General features: G+C 59.9%; 1 protein-coding gene across 1 annotated transcript; it reads right to left on the reverse strand.

Annotated features, from left to right (window-relative positions):
• Positions 1-7,311: 7,311 nt before the first annotated feature.
• On the reverse strand, positions 7,312-17,271 carry ARHGEF37 (Rho guanine nucleotide exchange factor 37; the record flags this gene model as incomplete). The annotated part of the gene is made up of 12 exons (XM_080353274.1): positions 7,312-7,521; positions 7,914-8,086; positions 8,511-8,706; positions 9,058-9,186; positions 10,085-10,414; positions 11,526-11,636; positions 13,678-13,782; positions 14,315-14,445; positions 15,002-15,201; positions 16,020-16,167; positions 16,526-16,649; positions 17,068-17,271. 12 exons carry the CDS (start codon positions 17,269-17,271, stop codon positions 7,312-7,314), a joined length of 2,061 nt encoding a protein of 686 aa, XP_080209400.1.
• Positions 17,272-20,379: the final 3,108 nt, after the last annotated feature.

The raw sequence follows: 20,379 nt of genomic DNA on the forward strand, positions 1-20,379 counted from the left end.
TTTTAGACTCACAAATCACCTTCATCAGGTAGAGATGCAGCAACAGCCTTGGATTGGCGGCTCTGTGGACTGCTGCCCAACGGCAGGTTTAGCAGCAGCAGGACATTTCCCAGCCCTGCACAACCTTCTGAACGCTTGCAGACCTTACTGCGGGCTTCTGATTTATGCTCTGACTCCGTTCCCTTCGTTCTGTGAGTCTTTGCAATGGTACCATTTGCACCTTCACACCAACATGGACTTGCCACTGCCAGATCTGTTTTCCTCCCCGCCGCTGGCTCATCCCGCAGGGAGCACGAGGAGCGTGGGGAGCGCGGGGACGGGCTGAGCCAGCGCGGCACAGGCTGCCCGTGGCGCCTGCAGATGTTCGAGTCCCTGAAGCCGCGGCAGTTCTGGGGGAAGTAATTCAATTAACACCGAGGGTGTTGGGAACAGGCGGTGCGGGCTGGGAGAGGAGGAATACTAACGAAGGAGGGCTCGGGAATGCTGCAGGGTTAGAGAGCCACTCGCCCGGCTGCTCCCAGCACCTGGTTTTCTCTAGCAGATGGGATGGCTCTGGGCAGCAGGGAGGTGAGGTGGGAATTAGGCAGCCTTTCTGCCTCCAGTGACTGGTGCGAGGAGATGGCTTTGAAATGGTTGGATGCTGAATTGGTGGCCCCTTTGAAGGGGCCTGTGGCAGAAGAGGAATGTGCTATCCCCCGGTGGCACGGCAGACTCCTCTGCCCGCTCCCTGCCTGCAGCCGGTGACACTTCCCTTCCATGCTCACCTGAGCTTCTCCATCCCCACCTCACACCTGCACTGACTGACTTTGCTCTAATGAAAAGATGCCTTGGGGGTCTCCCCAGCACCAGAGCACGTGCCCTGGTGGGGCTGTGCCTGCGGAGAGCAGCCAGCTGAGCCAGGAGCCGGCTGAGAACACCGAGCCGTGGTGCTTGCAGACCACAAGGCCAGGCTGTCTGGGACCCAACATCACCTTTAGCCCTCTTTGTATAACAAGGGATACCCAGGCCCGGAGCTGCAGGGAGAGGGGGCTGTGGCTGCAGCGTTCTGGCTCAGGAGTAGGGCCAGTTGTGTGTCCACACTTCGCAGCAGAGCTACAGTCCGTCCCCTCTGCAAGGTCAGGTCCAAGTCTTTGCTGCCATTGATGTTGCTTGTCACTTGGCAAAGCTTGTTTGGGCCATGCTTGCTCACAAGGGGAACGTGAGCAGATGGCTGGTGGATGCTGGAGGTACTGTAAGCTCCGGCCGTGGCAGGGGACAATGGCAGTGCCCATCTGGTCACCCACACTGCGGGGAGCAGAGCTGGAGTCCAGAGCCCCTGTGGGGCTCAAGGCAGCGCTGCCTTGCAGCCTGGGGGTGACCAGCAGCCTGAGGTCTGTCCAAGGTTTTTATTTGGGATGCCTTTGCAAGGATGTGTTTGGAAAGCCTTTGCAGTCCCAAGTGCTGCCATGACCACTGGGTGCAGCTCCCCCGAGAATGCAGGCACAGGGCCGCAGGAGGAGAGCTGTGGCCATGGGTGTGCGCCCCCTTTGTCAGGCTGGGCAGAGAGAATGGCTGTCACAGGAGCCAGCTGGAAGGCAGGAGGGTGCTCTGCACCCCCTCTCCACCATGCTCCCTCCTTAATTCCTCTGGAAAGCCCCAGGGTGCTCTCCAGCCAGCAGAGTGACCTTGGGGACAGGACGAACCTGCAGGAATTGCCTTTTGCTGCCAGGTGGATGAAGCCCCACGTGGCACGTGGCCAAGGGAGCCCCAGGGGAGAAGGTGCATCTCCTGAGGACTGCCAGCTTGGGGGCTCTGAGCCCAGGGACCCCCAGGGCATGGCGGGCAGGGGCATGAGGTGTGGGGCTGACAAGCAGGCTGAGCTGTTCATGGTGGGGAGTGCTGCCCGGCCACTCCAGCTGACTCATGTCACGTCAGGGCCAGGCTGGCTTCCCAGCGGCATGCAGCCTCCCCCTGGCTGGTGGCATGGGCCAGAGCTGTGCCCTTTGGCACCTTTGGCAGTTGGCAGGGGTTGCAGGCTATAAGATTACATGGGAGAAAGAGCAGCTCCCGGTGGGACAGTCCCGTCCCACGCTGTGTGCCATCCGCCTGCCTGGCCCCAGCGCAGTGCCTGGGGATGCTCCAGCTCCATGCCCCACGCAGGACCTGGACACAGCCCGGGATGCAGGGTCTGGCTACAGGGATGCTCTCTGACAGCGGGACTGAGCCACAGGCCGAACTCTCTCTGCCTGGGCAAGTATCACCAAGTCAGCAGCGCCAACAGCATTGCTGTCCTACCCAGGCTTGCCTTGTGGGATAAACCTTTAACCAGATCAAGGGTTTAACTTTATCGGTAGCTGGAAAAACATGGCACCATTTCCCTGGGGCAAAGTATCTCAATCCCTGCAGAAATCCCAGACATACATCTTTTTCCTGGGCCCCACTCAGCAGTTCCCTGGCACTCGTGTCCAGCCCTTTAGCACTGGAATCTGTGGGACCCTCCAGGACAGGGAGCACTTTGTGCCCCATGCACAGCCTGGGCTCCCAGCTGGCCCCATCTTCCCCCCAAAATCACAGTTTGCATAGACCCAGGCACACCAGCGTGGTGGTAACATGGAGGAGCTGGCACGTCCCCATGCAGGGTGCACCCGGGCATGGATTGCCCCGCCAGGGGCAGCATGGGAGGAAAGCCACCACCAGAGCAGACAGCTCCATGTCCCCTCCAGGACCGTTCCTCTTGCTGGCACCACAGTCCCCTCCCCAGCCCTGCTGGCTCCCCAGCCCTGGAAAGCCTTCCACAACCCCTGCCCACAGCAGGACCTGGATGATTGATTGTCGTTATTAAGACTGGAGAACAGTGTCTGTGCACATCCAGGTGGTTCAGGAGCAATTAGTCAACCTCTGGCAAGGGGGGGCCAGGCTGCCCCTCTGTCCCTGCCGAGGTGGGAGCCCCATGCCGCCCGAGCGAGGGTCTGACGTGTCTCCTGGCACTGCTGGTGCAGCCCTGTCTCCTTGGGGCTGTATCTGATGGGCACCTCCCTGCCAGCCTTTCCTGGGAAAGGGCAGGGCTTTGGCAGCAGCGCAGCCCCAGGGCAGGACTCAGTCTCAAGGTGACCGCTGCACCCCCAGGATATCTGATGCTGGGAAGGAAGAAGGTCTGCAGAGCCCTGTGGCAGAGATTTAACCCCATCCAGCGTGATGCACCCACAGCAGCTTGTGCTTTTACATGGGATGGGCACACTGAAGGGCTGAGGAGAGGGGGCTGCTCACCGCCAGGATGGCGGGTACCACACGGCAGCCCCTGGCACAGCGGTCCTGCATGGCCGCGCCAGGCACAGCTCCAGCCGGGGGCTCATCTGGCGGCACCGTGACGGCGGGGACATCGGCAGCAGCCGGCTGCCAGCTGGGAAGGGGGGGGCCGTAATGATGGTCCATCTCAGCAAAGGTAGCAGAGCATGAAAGCAATTTCACACTTTATTAGACAATTCAGGTGCCGGCTGCACGAGCCTGGAGCGAGTGCTGCTGCTCATGCCTCCGCTCCTGCTCCTCCTGCTCTGTGGGGCTCAGCCCTCCCTCGGGCCACGCAGCACCATGCTGACGATGGCTAGCGGCACAGCAAGGAGGGCCAGCATGGGCTGCCAGGGCCGATTCTCACGGGCTACCCTGCTCCCACACAAGTTCCTGGGAACGTTGCAGCCGCAGGCTGGCTCTGCTGGGAGCCAGCTCAGCCTGGCAGTTGTGGTGAATTGGAGCATCATTCCTGCAGACACAGCTCCGCTAGGGCTGGCTGTGCCCCTCAGCCCAGGGCAGCCCCTGCTGGGTCCCTCCCGCTCCCCTCCTCCCCTGCCCACTGCAGCCCTGCTGCACCTGTGGGGAGGGGATGAGCCCCAGTTTGGGAGCCCGGGCTTGGGGCTCCCCTGGCAGCTGCACCTCACTGACACCTGGGTGCCCCAGCACACCCGTCGGGGACAGTGACACCTTCGCATGCGGCCATCCTCCCTGCCATCCAGGTGCCTCCATCTGGAGATGTGTTTTGGGGGTCCCCACCCTCCCTGCAGTCAATGCCATGTCCCAGACACTGGCACAGCCCCCAATGCGGTGAAGAGCAGAGTCTGAGCTGCTACTATCCTGCTCTCCAGCTGTCCCTGCACCCTGGGGACGCAGCTGCATGCTGTCAAACCCCACGGGTGGACGCTATCCAAATGCCTGCACGTCCAGGATATGAATCAGCTTGGACAGGAGTGCAGCAGCCGCTCCTGGACAACCCGAGCTGCCTGGCAGGCTGCTCCAGCAGCCAGGCTGTGCCGGTGCCAAACCCCTTGCAGGTCGGCAGGCAGGTTGCAGGCAGTAGCGCCCGCCTGTCTCTGCTGCCACCGTGCACATCAGCCCTGGGCACGGCAAGGCCCCAGCCTGGCACGCGCTTCCCTCCCCCTCGCTCGGCTCTGCTCCTGCGGTCCCAAGCCATGGCACAGCGGCACCGGCCGGGGCAACGCCTAACCTTGACCTGACCTGCCGGCGAGGAGTTGGCCCTGCCTGCTGTCCTCGGCTGCCCCCAGCCACAAGCATGTTCCACCGGGCTGGCCAAAGCATTCCTCCTGGGAGAGCCTGTCCTTGCTGGGCTATTTAAAGGCACACTTGTGCCCTTTATTCCCCGCCGTGTTTAGGCTGGAAGAGCCCCGTACCCTCTGGTGACTCTGAGGAGGCACTTGTGGGCTTGGGGCAGCAGTGGGTGCAACAAGTTTGGGTGAGATTATGGGAGTAGTGAGCAATGTTGGTGCCCTGTGTCCTGCAGCCAAGTACGAGGCCATGTCCTGAGGACAGACCCATGGGGAAGGTCCCATCGAGGTTGGCGGCAGGACTGGTGGGTGCTGCAGAGCCCAGCTCAGCTCCTCAGGTCCAGAGACTGAAGGAGCCATGCGAGCTGATTTCCCTCTTCCTAGTGAGGATGTCCACAGCGTGGGACCTCGGGGCAGGCAGGGTGCGGTTCCAGTGCCGCTAGGCAGGGCTCTGGTGCTGACTGGCTCAGCACCATGTGGTACCTGACACCAGCAGCGTGTCCCCACTGAGCTGCCATCTCCTGCAGAGCACTGGTGTGTGGCTCCCGCACATCTGGTGGGCTGCGCATGGGCTGTTTCCACCTTGCTCCTCATGCCCTGACAAGTGCTGTTATTACAGATGGACATTTTATGGGTAGAGCAGGGACTCAGGAGAGGCAGCAGGGGTCTAGGACACTTGGCAACAACCTGGACCCCCATGCCAGCTGCAGGCTCCTATGTCAAAGGGGAGCTGATACCAAGTCCTGCCCCAGGTCTCCTTCCAACTGGTAGATCAGGGCACAGGCAGCAGCAGTTTCTCAGTGCTCCTTGTCCTGCTGGCACCTTCCACCCTCCAAAGGGTCCTGGGCACTCGTGGGCTGTGGAGTGAGACCTGCGTGAGCTGCTGACTCCTGCGCTGGCGCTGGGCTGATTGCATCTGCGCCCCACTGAGCTGGCAGGAAGGCGACCCCAGAGGGCAGTCCAACCTGATGTGATTTGATTAGGAATGGAAAAATCCCGAGGAGCCATTAGCAGCGAGCTGGAGTTGTGAGACCTGCCGCTGCGGGGCCAGGGCTGGGTGGGCAAACCTCCGAAACAACCCCTGCACAGCAGCCTCATCCCCCCGCCAGCTGCTTTCCCGTTCCCAGGAACGCATCAGGTTTCCCAGGCTGGGAGCATCCCCAGGCGATGTCTCCAGCTCCAGCACTGCTGTTCCATCCCAGCTTTTGCGTGGTTGACGATTTGCTTGGGGCTTTCAGTGGCATCTGGGCAGGGGTAGCAAGTCCCCCCAGGTTCCACACAGACAAAGCCCCAGGACCCTGCAGGTACAAAGGAGGCAGCTCTGTCCCAAACCAAGCACCTGGACCCATGTGTGGGGTGCATAGTGAAAGCAGAGCAGCGTCCGGCACAGCATCACAGCCAGCCATGGGGAAACTGAGGCACAGAACAGTGACACCTCACGCAGTGGTGGGAGGGAGCGCTGTCTCCATCCCCAGACCAGGCCTTAGGTCAGAGACTGACCAACCCAGGTTGGTTCTCCCAAACCTCTTCCACAGAGCCTGTGCTTCTAGAGATCACGCACTTGTCAAACCGCTGCAGGTGTGAGTCGGGGTGTCCCGTCCGCCGTCCCCAGTCCCGCGCAGCACCGGCTGGGAGGAGAGCGGTGCCCAGCTCGCCTTTAGCACCACCACCCTGTCCCCTTGGGCTGTCCCCACGCCGTCCAAGGACACACACACTGCACCACAGCAGCGAGAGCCCTCGGCAGCCCGGCTGCGCCGCAAACCCAGTGCTCCCAGCGCTCCCAGTGCCGCCGCCGGGGCGCGCTGGGCGGCGGGCGGGGCGGCTCTGCCCCCTGGCGGCCGCGCTGCCACGGGCCCTCGCCGCGGGGTGGGGGGGGATGCCCACGGGGAAGGTGGGTGGGCAGCGGGATCCTATAATACATTATAATATGAGCGCAAGAGTCACACGAAATAGCATCGGTGGGTGCACAGAGCGCTTCTTGTCACCAGGGCTCAAGAGGCCTCTCAAAGGGGTCCGTAGCATCAGCCCCACGGTGCTGCGGGGAAACCTGAGGCCAGGAGCGCTCCTCCCGTCGCTGCCGGTGCGGCTGGGCACTGGCTGGCATTGCCATGCCCTTCAGCAGGAGGTGAAGGCTGTGCTGCCACAGGGACGGTAATAGCACAACAGGGTGGACACCCAGGCAGGCGTGACACCCCAGTGAGGAGAAGGCAGCCGTGTCCCTGGGGCTGCTCTGCCTCCATCTTTGCACTCAAATCAGTGATTTCCCTGAGAGCTGCTTCCCAAGAGCCCCAGATTGTAGCATCACAGAATCATTTTGGTTGGAAGAGACCCTCAGGACCACAGTGTCCAGCCACGGACCTAACACACTCCATGTCAGGCTGAAGACACCCTCTGCAGCGCTGCACCCTTTGCAGCTTGGTCCTGATCTAACTGGGGACAATGCTGTCTCATGATCCCTAGGGACACTTCTGTCACTGACATGGATTCCAGCAAATACCTGGAAAACTGCAGGCACTTGCCCTCACTCCCTCATCCTCCTTTCCTTCAAGCAACGACATATGGGATGCAGCACCCTTACGCCTACCCAGCTAAACATGCCTCCTAACTGCCATCCCTTGCACGTTCCCTGGGCCATATTCTGCCACCCGTTTTCCACCGCCTCCCCAGCCCAGGGACACCATGGCTGCCCCCTCCAGCATCTTCCGTGGTGCATCCTCGGGCGCCATGCAGACAGCTCTCATCGGATGAAGCCTGTGCTCTTGGGTGCTCCTGGCTGTGCTCACACAGGCAAGCTCCAGCCCATGGGCTCCTGCACAGGGACGGTCACCAGGTAGCTGGAGGGCACGTAGCCCCTCTGGCCGTTCACCTCCACCAGGCTCCATTCTTTGCTCCCCTTCTTGTCGTGAGGCTCCAGTACCACCACGGGCTGCCCTGCCTGCAGGCTCACCTCCCGCGGACTCCGGGCTGCGAAGGAGAAGCCAGCAACCACCTGCAAAAGGCAAGGGAAGGAGGTATGAAGCCCTTGCTGGACGTGAGAGTCAAAGGGGAAGGACATACATGGCAGGGTAGGACCTAGAGGGGACATGGAGGTTGTATCCAAGAGGGCAGCACAGTACTGCCAATGCAGGGACACTGGAGACCCCGCCAAGCACAGTTCTCTTGCTCTGTCCACCTCAGGTCCCAGCAAGGCAGACACCCACCTCACGGACACTCAGCAGGGGCTGTGACAGTCCCCTACCAGGCATATGGCTACACATGTATGACCACATGTGCACTGGAAAAGCAGGTCTGCCTTCCCTCCCACAAGCTGGACACACAGGGACTAGAATGGAGCTCACGGGGTTGCTAGGAAATGCCCTGAGGAGCGTCTCCCACTCTCACCTGGAAAGCTGGGCTGAAGGTGGCCACTTGGGGCCTGGGAGCTTCAGGTGACGCATATGAATGTCGCCTTCTCTCTGTGCTGCTCTCCGGGGCTGGCATCTGCATCTCAGGCTGCTGGCTTTGTACCGGGCAATAGGGCTGGAGTTTGCCAGCAGGCACAAACCCTCGGGGACCTGGAGGACACGCACACACACAGGTCAGGGGGCACCACTGCCTGGCACATATAGGACTGGTTGGAGGAGAGAGGAATGACAATGTGGCTGTTGTCTGGCATGGCACAGCAGCACTGTTTGAACTGGTCCATCACTAGAGGATACTCAGCAGCAAAACCCCCCAAAAAGGGGGTTTAAGACATTTTGGTGTGGATGAGATTCTCCTTTCCCAGCCATGATGAGCCAAAAGTGCTCCCTCATGGACAAACCTCAACTTTACAGCTAACGGCTACGGGTGCAGCTGCCAAAGCAGAGGGAGTTTGGGCTGAGCAAACCATGGAAGGGAGGACCAGGAGGCAAGGGCCCACTGTTCATCCAAGATGAGGAGTGGTTGGGGTTTGTTTTCTGACCCTGATGCCAAGGAGCGGGGAGACGCTCACAGTACCTCCAGCATCCACCAGCCATCTGCTCGTGTTCCCCTTAGTGTCCATGCTCTGCAGCAGAGCTACAATCTGTCCCCTTTGCAAGGTCAGGTCCAAGTCTTTGCTGCCACTGACGTTGCTTGTCACTTGGTAGAGTTTGTCTGGGCCGTGCTTGCTCACAAGGGAAAGGACCTTCCGCTCCTCAGCAGGGTTCAGAGGCTGGTGTGGAGCAAGAGACATAGGAGGAGTCAATGAGACAGTCAGGACACCGAGCCCCTCCATGTACACGTGCTCTCTTTTCTCCAGGATCACATCCCAATGAGAGGTTAGAGAAGAAGCTTCCTCACATTATCTGCTCTACTTCATGGTTTGGAGACAAGTGTCCAGACCCAGAAGAGCTGAGACTGTTTCATCCCTGGTTATTCCCAGCCAGCTGCTGCCAGGGGCTTTGGGGAAATACTGCGGCAATCCCCTGTGCCAGCCTCCCCCACAAGGAACGTTCTGCTCTAAGAAGCCACAGACCGACCTCTTCATCCAGCTGGCCTGAGACCCCCCCTCCCCAGCTCATACCTGTGTCACAGGGCTCGGCGTGACCGTCTCAAACGTCTGGCAGAAGGTACGGAGCTGAGTGCTGGACTGCTGCAAGGTGTCTTCCACCATCTTCCAGAAACTGGGCAGAGGAACATGGCCATGGGGCAGCTGTGAAGACAGATGCACCTTTAGCGATGAGGTCTGTTCTCTTGTTTTCTCACCTCTTTTCTTCCTGCTCCTTCTCTTTTGACCCTACCCACAGCTCTTCCCCTCCCCAGGCCCATCTCTGATCTCAGGATCTAGGATGTGGTTCCCTTTGGCAAGAAGAGCTGCTGCTCTCTGGCTTTGAGCCACCTGCCTTGGGCAGGGCAGCCAGACGTGGGGCACTTGGGCAGTGCCCAGCCCACCGCAGCAGCCCCTGCCCCAAGCCCACCATCCCACCCGACTGAAACGAGAGACCGGTGGATGTAACGCTGGGGTAGATGTCCACAGCATGAGCATCCCAGGCTGAGCAAGGGGAATCCACCATCATGCCTGGGTGTGCACGAGAGGAGACCTCCACATGGCTGAATCTTGTTCTTGTCTTGGTCATGGATCAGGCCAGGGCTGTGCTCTACCCCCGGGCTCTGGACTGGCCTGACCCACCATGTTTGCAAACATCAGGCTCAGAATGTGCTGTGCAGTGAGAAATCCTGGGAGATACCTCCCAGGGGATGGAGGTTTGAGGGATGCTCGTTCCTCAGGCTGGGAGCTGTCTTTCTCCTCCTTGCCTTTCTAGCTCAGAGCCCAGCGTTAACATTGATGTCTCAGCCACCACATCAATAAATTACCAGTGGTGTTCTCAAAGAGAGAGCAGAAGAGCTCCTGGCAGTGAAAACAACAAAATTTGGCTTTACCCAGACAAAGGGGAGATCACTCTCAGATTCTAGACAGAGAGCTGTGTGTCTGCAAGTGGGCTTGGACTACAGCAAACCTTCAGTGCCCTGATGTCTGAGTGATGTCCCAAGCCTGACAAGGCTCTCCACGTGCCCCGGATTGGGCACACACGCCATGGGGTCCCTCTCACCTGCTCCAGCTCCTTTTCTGCCCGGTGCAGGACCTGGGCAGCCAAGTCTCGTTGCAGGGCACTGAGGGAGCACAGGATCTGCCCCAGGAGCTGCAGAGCCACCTGGTTGAACCTGGGGAGCTCGGCCACAAGCAGGGCGTTAATGGCGAGGTAGGTGTTCATGGCTGCCTCCTCATCGTATGTCACGCTGCCCGTCTCACTCTTCCGCTCCTGGATCTCCTCGTAGTCCAAGAGCTTGTCCAGGCGCTTCTTGACCAGCTGCTGTGGCCCCACCAGCATGTCTGAGAGGCTGCAGAGGGGCTGGCAGACCAGCCTGTCCAGCCGGCGCTTCTGTGGGGTGAGAGAACCCAAATCTCCATGTGAGCCCCCCAGACAGAGCCAGAAGTCTGCATGGGGCACTGTATTACCCAAGAGAAGAGGCTCGGGGACCTGTCGAAGAGCTTGTGTGGAGCGGGGAACATCTTGGGCAGCCTTCCCTGAAGGCACATGGGATGCCAACCAAAGCAAACCCTTATAGAGAGCAGTCATGCGTGCCATGATTCAAAACTTGTGCTCCTTGAAAATGATTAGGTAGGACCCTCAGGTGCACGGTCCCATGGGCTGCAGTGACTGTCCCATGCAGGCTGTAGTGTCCTGGTTTGATGGAGACCCTCAGCCTGGGGTCTACGTGGTTATCCCATGTAGCTGCCCTCCCTCCCTGTGCTGGCACTCCCTGGGGATAACGGCATCCAGGTGTGGGGTTCAGGCTGCCCTGTCGCAATCTTTGCTGCTTAGAAAACCTCCTTGACTGTGTTCACAGTGGCAGCTGCCACCCAAGAGAGAATCCTGGAGAACCAAACAAAGGTGGTGGAAGGAGACAGATGGGGGCTCTTGGGCTCCCAGTGGTGAGTAGGGATGTCTGCAAGGTGTGAGTGGGATGGGCTGAGGTTGGTAGCAAACATCTCGTGTGAGTCAAACGAAGAGTATGTCTGGTTTCCCCCATCCTGTGCTCTGCTGTAGCCTGCATAGCTGGCCATGAACATGCCAGGGCCCTGAAGGCACGAGTAGTCTTTAATGGCCCAGACGAGCCTCACCTGGGGCCTCTGCCCACACTCCATTTAAGGGAGTTCAGCTGCTGCCTGAGCATTGCTGTGGGTGAGCTGGTTTCTGCTTTTGTCTCCTGGGTGGACCTTGGACCCCTGCTGCAGGTAGCTTAGCTCATGGGCAGACCCCTCACCTCCAGCCCAGGAGCTTGTTCTTCACCTCATGTGCCTGGGACTATGATGGACCCTATTACCTGTCCCTTCACGCCCCAGGGACTGTGTTGGTGAGGACACTGCCTGTCCTGGGGCAGCTCTCGGCTGTCCTGTCCTGGAGCCAGCCTTGCTGTGCCCTGGCAGAAGGTGTGAGAGCAACGCTTGGCTGTGGCCCTGAAGGAGATACACAGGGAAGAAGCACTCACAAACTCTGGGAAAACGGCGCAATGGAGGTGTTCTGCTAAGTGGCAGTACTGCTGGGCAGGTCCCTCGTCGATCTGCAGATCACGCTTGTGTGGGGCAGACAACAGGAATGCCTGAAAGGGAGAAAAGCATCAGACCTGACCTGCAGAAGCTGCCCAACGCTGGCTAACCCATCAGTAACCTACCCTGTGTTCCTAAGGGCATGCCAGTGTCCCAGCCTGAGTGTTCTGTGCTGGTAGCCTAGTGGGACTGATGCTCTGGGCTACACTTGTCTGCAAGTCAGGGAGCTCACTGAGGTGTTAACAAACCTTCCCCCCTTGTGCAGGGGTCATGCAGGAGCTTTCAAAAGCATTCCTGCCCCAGCACGGTGGCCAAGGCTGCTCTGTGGCCCCAGGCAGCCTGCCCCAGCTTGATGATGCCTGGTGCTCTGACACTTGGGTTTCGTTCTCCAGTAGCTACATGGGGTTTCTTGTACTTGTGTGCAAAATCTTCTCCCCATTGCCTCTGCATGGAGAGTGAGACTGGTGGGAAAGGAAAGCAGCTAGGGGTGGTTTGGGTGGAGAACCTCCTGCTTTGAGAGGCTTTGCTCTAACATTCACTCTGCGAGCAGCAGCATCCTTCTATCTGGAGGCAGATTTTTGACCCACGGGCTCTAGACCCAAGAAGGGAGCACTGAGGTCCCAGAGCCCCAGCCTGCTGCTGGTGCCAAGGGCAGCCCGGCCCCTGCTCCTCCTGGCCTTGGCTTCTGCCATCAGTCCTGGAGCAGCAGCAGCAGATTCTGTGTGATGCCCATCAACCATGGATTCCATGGGCCCCTCAGAGTGACCTGATCTCTGTCCTAAATCCTGTTTTTTTGCCTGTGGTCAAGTTTAGGAGAGCTCTGCTTTGCAGTCCCCCTCATCACAGCAGGGGCTGGAGATGGAAATAATATAAAAGGGAAAAGGGATTGACCCTTTGAGCAGAAGGTGGCAGCTCTGAGACCTGTGTGCTCTTCCTCCAGCCTATAGGGGCTCTTATACAAGCAGAGTTGGCTCTGATGATCTCGTATGCACCGAGATTTGCCTCTCCTTGTGGTGGGGCCACTGGTACAGATGAGCACAAGAGGGAAGTGCCAGCCAGCACAGAGAGGCCAGGCTGTCTCTGCCCTATGAGGATGTGTCTCCAACAGCTCCTCAGGATGTTTTTGAGAAGCTTTTAGAGGGAGAGAGACAGGGCATGCATGCAGCCCCACCTTCCCCACCAGCAGCTCCTCTGAAGCTGCAGCCAAGCCCCAGCATGACTCCCAGTCACAGCTGATTATCTGCGCTGCCCAGCCTATTTGCAGATGCTGGGTGTCCTGGCTGCAGCCAAGAAGCTGGTGTATGGAGATGCAGCTCATCAAGGTGCAGTACCAGGTGGGTACCCAGGAGCACTTAATGTCCCAAGGAATGGTCATGCCCTGTTCCCCTTCATGATGCCATAATCTCATACAGACTGCCATCCTTACGTGTTCTATTCTAGTTCCATTTGACCCACTCTTTGGGCTACAGGGAGCCTTTCTGTCCCCTTGTCCTCCTTTCCAATCCTATATGGGGAGCTCTTGTCAGTGTCTTCATGACAAGGTCTTTCTAGACCTTGAATTGCTGCTTTCTGAGCCCTCTGACATTTCCTGAGACTTTCCTGATAACACAGTGTCTGGAGAATTCAAGTTTTGCCATTGCTCATACTTTCATTTCCCTCAGATGCCCCAAGGGATTTCCATGAGACAATCACAGCCCCTGCTCAGCCGGGTCATCTCAGAAGGGAAGTGTCTTGTTTTCCTGATTCAGAAACACTTCTGCCTTATGCCTGTTATGCAAGAATTCCCAGACTGAACAACACTTAGCCTTCTCAGCTATTTAATGCCTTGAAATAATGATCAGTTTAAGGACTGATTAATCTCAAACGACGCCCAGCTCAGACTGTGTCAGTGAAGCTTTGACTTTGTTCTAAACTCTGCTGGCCCTGAGTAATCCTTGGATATTGTGCAAGCTCCTGGCACAACATATTTAGCCAAGAGGTGCAAGTCACTCAATATCCCCAGCTGACACCGGTTTCCATAGGGCTTGAGAGTATTCTGCAGCCCCAAGAAACAGGTCCTGAGGCCTGGAGGAGGGCAACCCCCTGCAACTTTACCTCTAAATGGCCCAGGTAGGATGCCACGTTGTCCTTCAGCATGGCCACGCTGGACACCACACACTGGAACTTCTCCTCCAGGTCGTCGTATTCCCTGTCCTCTGTCTGCAAGGCAAGGGGCAGCTTATCCCCAGCACAGGGGGGCAGGCGCTGCCTAGGGCAGGGCTGATGCCCCTCACTGGGTGCTAATGTAAAAAGCAGCCAGGTCTCTGCCTGAAGCTCACAGTGCTGGGACGGGCTGGGGGGACCCTGAGAGGCTCCAGGAATCTGAAAAGGACCAAGATCTACGGTGCTTGGGATGCTCGCAGAAACAGGGCTTTCAGTGCGGTGCTGGGGAACACCGGGGTGTCTTTTCTGTCACTGGCGTGCCTGAGGGGTCAAAGCACTCCCCTGAGGTGTTCTGAAGCAGGCAGCGAGGTGTGTACCTGCATCCCTCCCACCCCGCTGGTCCTTGACTGGGAGCCACTCTCAGGCTGCTCGAAAATGGGACTGTGGCTCCTGTGACAGCCGGAGCCACTGGGTGTCAGCATTGGCCACCTCAGCTCTGCTCACCCCATCCCACTGGCGAGGTGTCTTGGGAGGCAGTGGAAAGCCCCAGAAATAGCCAAGGAGAGGCCGTGGGGTGCAGGCTGCCCACCTTGGCCACGATGCCGGCCTCGTGCATGAAGAGCCGGCTCAGCCGCGTGGTCTTCTTGGCGATGGAGTGTGTGTTGAGGCGGGCAAGGCGGTCCCGCAGCGTCAGGTGCTCGGCTTTGTTGTATTTGGTTGCTGCCTCAGGTGGGGGCACACAAGGTGGGAGGAAAAAAGATCAGAAGAGGAAGCTTCAGCAGCCTGAGCAGCACTGAGGTCTGGAGCTGACAAGTTGTGATTAACAGGATAAGCACAACCCACATCAAAGAAGGGCAGCCCCAGGGGAAAGTACTGTGAAAACCAAAATGAAAAGCGAGCTCCCATTTGTGGGGAGCCTGATTTCTCCTATCCCAAGGGCAGGACTGTTCCTCCCCGGTTCCAGGAATGCAGACAGGCTGGTTTTGTGCTCAGCCCCCCAATGCCACCCTGTTCCTGCAGCCTTCAGGTCTTGCCCAGAGAGGCATTTGCAGGACCAGAGCAGTGCCGGCAGCTGCCTGCGCACGGCTGCGGCTCCGCCACGCAGGATGGGTGGAGGGCAGGAGAGCTTTGAACTGATTTAAGTGGGAATTAGCGCAACACCAAGAGGAGATGACTGGGGTCAGGATGGGGCTTCCCAGATGCGGTGCCCCTGCCTGCACCGTGTCCCCTGCCTGCACCGTGCCCCCTGCCCGTGCCGTGCCCCCTGCCCGCTCACCTACTTCTCTGCGCCGTTTGTACTCGTTGATGTTGGCGTTGACCTGGGCCATGGCGCGGACGGCTGCCTGCAGGGCCGAGTAGGCGCTGGCGCTGGGGGGGGTGTTCTCCAGGATCTTCCCCAGCAGCAGCGGGTATTTGGTGACTCTCTGCACCGGCATCACCAGGAAGAAGCTGAGGTCCGATGCACCCGTGTGAGGCCTGGTGGAGGTGAGGATTGCCGGAGGTCAGAGCGGAGGGCTGCCCTGCTGCTCCCCCCAGCTTCTCTGTGAGCATTCTGGGGAGAAAGCAGCGCCTCGCCAGCTGCAGCGGAGCATTGCTGCCCGGACCCACAGGTAAGCTGTGCCCAGCAGCTGTGCGGGGTTTCTGGCTGTGATCTCCCACCCCCTGCCAGCTGCAGGGCCACCCCCCCGGAGCTGGCAGAGGGAGGCTGTCCCCACCAGCCCCGAAGGCAGTGCCAGCCCCAGGCGGGCGCCTTGCTGCCCAGAACAGTGCTGCGCTTGTCCTGTTTGGAGGCATGAGATCAGTGCTTGTTCTGGGGGCACGGGGCAGGGAGGGTGTGGGTAAAGCACAGGCAGGACTCCCCCTCTGCCCTCACGCAAAGCACTGCTTCTCCAGGCTCTGACAATGTTTGTGAGCCCCCCAGTAGTTCAGGATGGGTTCAGCAGGTCCCCCAGGGCCAGCCCATCTCCTGGTCAAGCTGGAGAACATGTGCCCTCCACGAGCACAGCCTCTTGGGCTGGGGAGCAGGCAGGAGCTGTGGGTGCCACTGCATCCCTTGTTTTGGGGTCAACCATAAAACACCACCAACCTGTAGTGCCACTTTGGTAAGTGGCCCCAAGGATACAGGACAGGCTGCCAAGGGCTATACCAGGCAATGTCACAAGGGTGATGGCCATGACATTACACTCAGCCTGGTGGCATGGACCTGTACAGGCAGCTTGTCCAGAGAGGAGAAGGGCAAGGCCAGTAGGTAAAATAGAGAGAGGAAGGTGGTGGCCTCAGCAGCGGGTACCTACACTGTTGCATTCAGGGTCTCCAAGATCTCCTCCTGCAGCCTGGGGTCTCTGCGGTAGCTCTCCACCAGCAGCAGGGCATGCTCGTAGCTGGCGCAGTAGATCTTGTAGACGCTCTCCATCTCCTCCTTGAATTCCTGGAACAGAGCACCTGGGGAAGGAGAGCCAGGCTGGAAAGGATGGTCCTTTTCTATGGCCTCACGGAAAGCCAGAGGTTTCCCTCCAGCCTGGAAGGTTCAAGCTGTCAGAGCAGAGCCAGCCAAATGTGCTCAGCACCCCGGGAATCACTGCTAAGCTGAGCCTGATGCTGCCCCTCCTCACTTTCTGCCTTACCCCTTCGGGTGGCTGTGGGCAGTGATATGTGGGCAGCAGCGCTTCCCGCAGCCCAGGGGGTGCAGGAGGTGCCAAGGCAGGGGGCTGTGCCCAGGTACAGCACTGGGCAGTGGCACTGCCAGCACCAGCACAGGCACGGGTTGGCGCGGGTCAGCCTTCAGTGCTGCAGCACTTACTGATGCAGAGCAGCTGCTCATGCTCCTGGGTGGCCGTGGCTTCTAGACCCTTCAGGAACCGTTTGGAGACGTGGAGGATGTCGTCAGTGTTAGAGAAGAGTCCTTCCAGGTCAAGATCGGGCAGCTGAAGGGAACAAAGATGCCCCAGGGTAAGCCAGATACATCAGACAGGTGGACCATGTGGTCTGGATGCATTCCCCCTCCTGAGCATTTGTGTCCTTCCAGCTGCCCATGTGACACCCAAGGAGTTGGAGCAATGCTCTGTTTCAGGGGGCACGGAGGATGCTGAGACATGGCTGTGCTCCTGAGCAGGGCAATGAGGCCTTTTTGTGCTGCAGGTGCAGGTTTAAAGCTGTAGGATGGCTGTACTGGGTCAGACCCAACATCCATCCAACCCAAGACCTTGGCTGGTTGAGGGGAGCCCAAGAAGGTGGAAGGTGAACATGTGCTGACCTCTCTGTGGTGATTTGGACACCTCACAGCTCAACAGATTCACCTTATGATCCTCAGCCCCTGGGTGGGTGGCACATACCCCCTCTCACCTGCTTCTTCTGGAGGTGTGCCCGAATGTCCGACACGCAGAGCTGGATGTTGTGGACGTAGCTGGCCTCCGTGGTGATGAGCTCCTCCACAGCCAGCCGCTGGCTCAGCTCCATCTTGTCGCAGGGCATCACATCCTCGTAGACCCCCTCTGCGGTCTTGGCTGCATCCTCAGCACCAGGCTCTGCCCCGCCGGCGCTCGCCATCTCCGTGTGACACTCTGCAGGCGGTGGCAGGGGTTAGGGACAGGCTATGGCAAGGGCAGCCCTGGGACTGGTGCTCAACCCAACTCCATGGCCATGCTCCACCATCTGCTGGGGCAGCCCACAGCACATCCCCAGGGACACTCAAGCCATTTAAATTTACAAACAAGGCACAGATGCCACTCCAAAACCTTAAAGTGCTGCAAGCCAGGAGCGGGCTGGCAGCAGAAGGCAGACAGTCACGTGTGGCAGGTAGGGACTTGACAAACACACGTGCGTCAAGTCCAGAGATCATGAGGAGGGCCAGGGTGCAGGCGAGGGGAGCCCAGCTGCAGGCAGGGGCCCGGCAGCACTGGGGCTGCACGGAGGCTGGTCCCTGCGGGCACAGCAGGGTTTGCTGCCACCACTCCGTGCTGCCAGGGCTGGCTGTTCCCTCCCTGCCTTGGCTGTCAGTGCCTGGCACGCTGCCTCGTGTTCAAGAGTCCTATTCAAAGTACAAAGACTGGTTTTTTTGCAGTGTGTGAACAAGAGGCATTTCTGTGGCAGGGAAAGCTGGTTTAAAAGTAACAGCGATGGGGGAGAGAAGTCGGCAAAGCTGCAAGTGTCTCTGTCAGAGGCACTTGCAGCGCCTGGTGTGCAAAGCCTGTGCCCTGCCTAGCACAGCCCACTCCCCTCTTCTCTCCACCTGTGGAGACTGAAAAATTGGAGCTGATTCATGCACTTTCCTTCTCAGGGACCATCCTCTGCTCTAACTGATGCTGAGGAGGATGCTGATCCATGCCATTTGCTTCTCATGGAACATCATCTGCTCTAACTGATGCTGAGGAGGATGGAGCAGCTCCCAAAGCATCACAGATAGTGCTCAGTTCCAGGCAGAAGGCCTTGAGAGAGAGACAGGGCACAGCCCACGCCAGCGCAGCGCACAGCTCGGCCAAATCCAGAGCCTGGCCGGGGAAAAGGAATGCTGCCAGGCAGCCTGCCCGCGGAGCCTGCAGAGGAGGTGATGAGCAAAGGCAGAGCGGAGGTGGCTTGGCAGGATAAAAGCGAGATGGCACAAGCAGTAGCACAGAGACGGCAGTTCTGCATCTGCCCTCCACCGCCCGCCGAGCCAGTGCCACTCTCTGCGCCTGACCGTCAGCTGGACTGTGACACGTCAGGCGCTGCAGCCCCGGGCACCTGCGGTGAGAGCAGGGACAGGGGCTGGCAGGACAGCCAGAGCCTCCACTGGGGAACAGTCCAGCTAACAAGCAGGTGATGCGGTTGTGAGCACCAGGCAGGGTGAATGTCCCTGCCTGGCACATGCCCACTGCTGCACTGGTGGAGAGCTGGGCTTGGCACAGCAAGCAAATGCCTGTGAGAAGGTATGGAACCTCCGCCTGCCTTGCAGGGGCATGTTACCCTGCCAGCTGTCATCCCTGCCCTCTGTGAATTTGGCTCCTACCCCTGCCTGTGGCATGGCATTGGCTGCTACAGGACATGGGGAGTAGAGGACACTTCCCTGCACCCCCTTGGGTGCTTCCAAAGTGTCCAGGTAGAAGGATGCCCACCAAGGACTGTTGGACAAGCCCAACATCCTCTGCCTGGAGCGAAAGCAACATGCTTGCTCAGAGGAAGGGCCACAGTGGAGGCAGGTGGAGAGCTGGGATCTGAGACACCCCCTGAGCCCTGGAGAGATGCCCTGCAGCTTGGGGGTATGCAGGTATTGGGGTGTCACTGGCCCCTGCGCCAGCATCCCCCAGAGCATGCAGCTGCTTTGGGGCATTGTCCCCAAACTGGGGAAACCTCTTTGTGCCCAATCCACCCCCCCAACTCCTGAAATACCAGAGGAACAAGGGAACTGTGCAAAACCGAAAAGAAGCATTCCTGGTCAGCGCTGGAGTGGGTTTCACTTCCCAGCTGTCCTCCCGGGCAGCTGCCTGCGTTCGACATGTCATTGCCGCCTCAGTGGCCCTCAGCATCCCTGTCTGTAAGGCAGGGGTCAGGCAGCGTCCCCAACCCCGCACTCAGAGACCCGCAGGCAGGGGATGCCGTGGGGTCCCTGGCGTGCTGCGGCAGTGCCGGCTCCAGGCCCCCAGCTCCCCCCCTGCGCCCCGAGGGACAGGCTCTGCTACAGCCGTTTTGCCACCCCCCTGCTCCCCACGCTGCTCCGGCCCCGCCGTCACCTCCACGCCCCGAAGCAGCTCCCCGAGCCCCGGCTCTTACCTGCGGAGGAGGCAGCGGTTGGCGCCGGGGAGCCGCGTCCGCCTGCGGCCGCTCTCCCGCAGCCTGCGGGGAGTTAATGATCAACCCGCAGCGCCGCAGCCGGGGTGGCACGGCCGGCGTGGGCAGGACAGGCCGGCCCACGGCACGGGGTGGAGGCACCCACGCACCTGCTGCCGCTCAGCTCGGGCCCCGCCATCCGGCCCGCCGCGGGGCTCGGTGGCGGTGTCGCGGTGGCGGGGCCGCAGCGCTCGGCGGCGGGGCCGGTCAGATGAGCAGCGCCGCGCTCCCTGCGCACGCCCGGCCGCGGCGGGGGCGGGCAGGCGGCCCGGGCAGGCAGCCGGGCTGGCAGCGGGTGCGCGCCGCCTCCGCCGCCAAACCTGCCGGGAGGGAGCGGCGAACAGCGCCCGGAGTGCGGCTGCAGCGGAGGGGGCGGCGCGGAGGGGGGTCTCATCTGCAAAAGCAGCTGGTCCCCAGGCGCCGTACCTGGCTCTGTATTAGCCCCTGACATCGCAGCCGCAGTCCCCCCCCTTTTCCCCTTGTCCACCCTCAAACCGCGAGGCAGCGCAGCCCTCTGGCGTCCTGGGAGCCTGCGCCGGACAGCAGCTCCGGGTGGGGAGCGGGGGATGCACCGGTGCGCTCCAGTTGCAAATAAACAGGGACAAGTTATCTATGTCTTTTTATGGCCTTGCTACAGCTCCAGCGTGTTGCTGCGTCAGCAGTAGCTAGGGGAGCCCGGCTGGTGCCCTGGGCTCCCACAGCCCATCCACGGCTGCACAGGCTTCCCCCCGGGCTGTCCTGCAGGCACACGCCCCCCGGCTCTGCCATTGCTCCCCAGCTGCTCAGCCACGGAAAAGTGTTCAGAGCAAACAGAAACAAAAATATATTATATAACTGAGGAAGTGGTTGCGC

This window comes from Nesoenas mayeri (genome assembly GCF_963082525.1).
Source record: "Nesoenas mayeri genome assembly, chromosome: 14".
NCBI lineage: Eukaryota > Metazoa > Chordata > Aves > Columbiformes > Columbidae > Nesoenas > Nesoenas mayeri.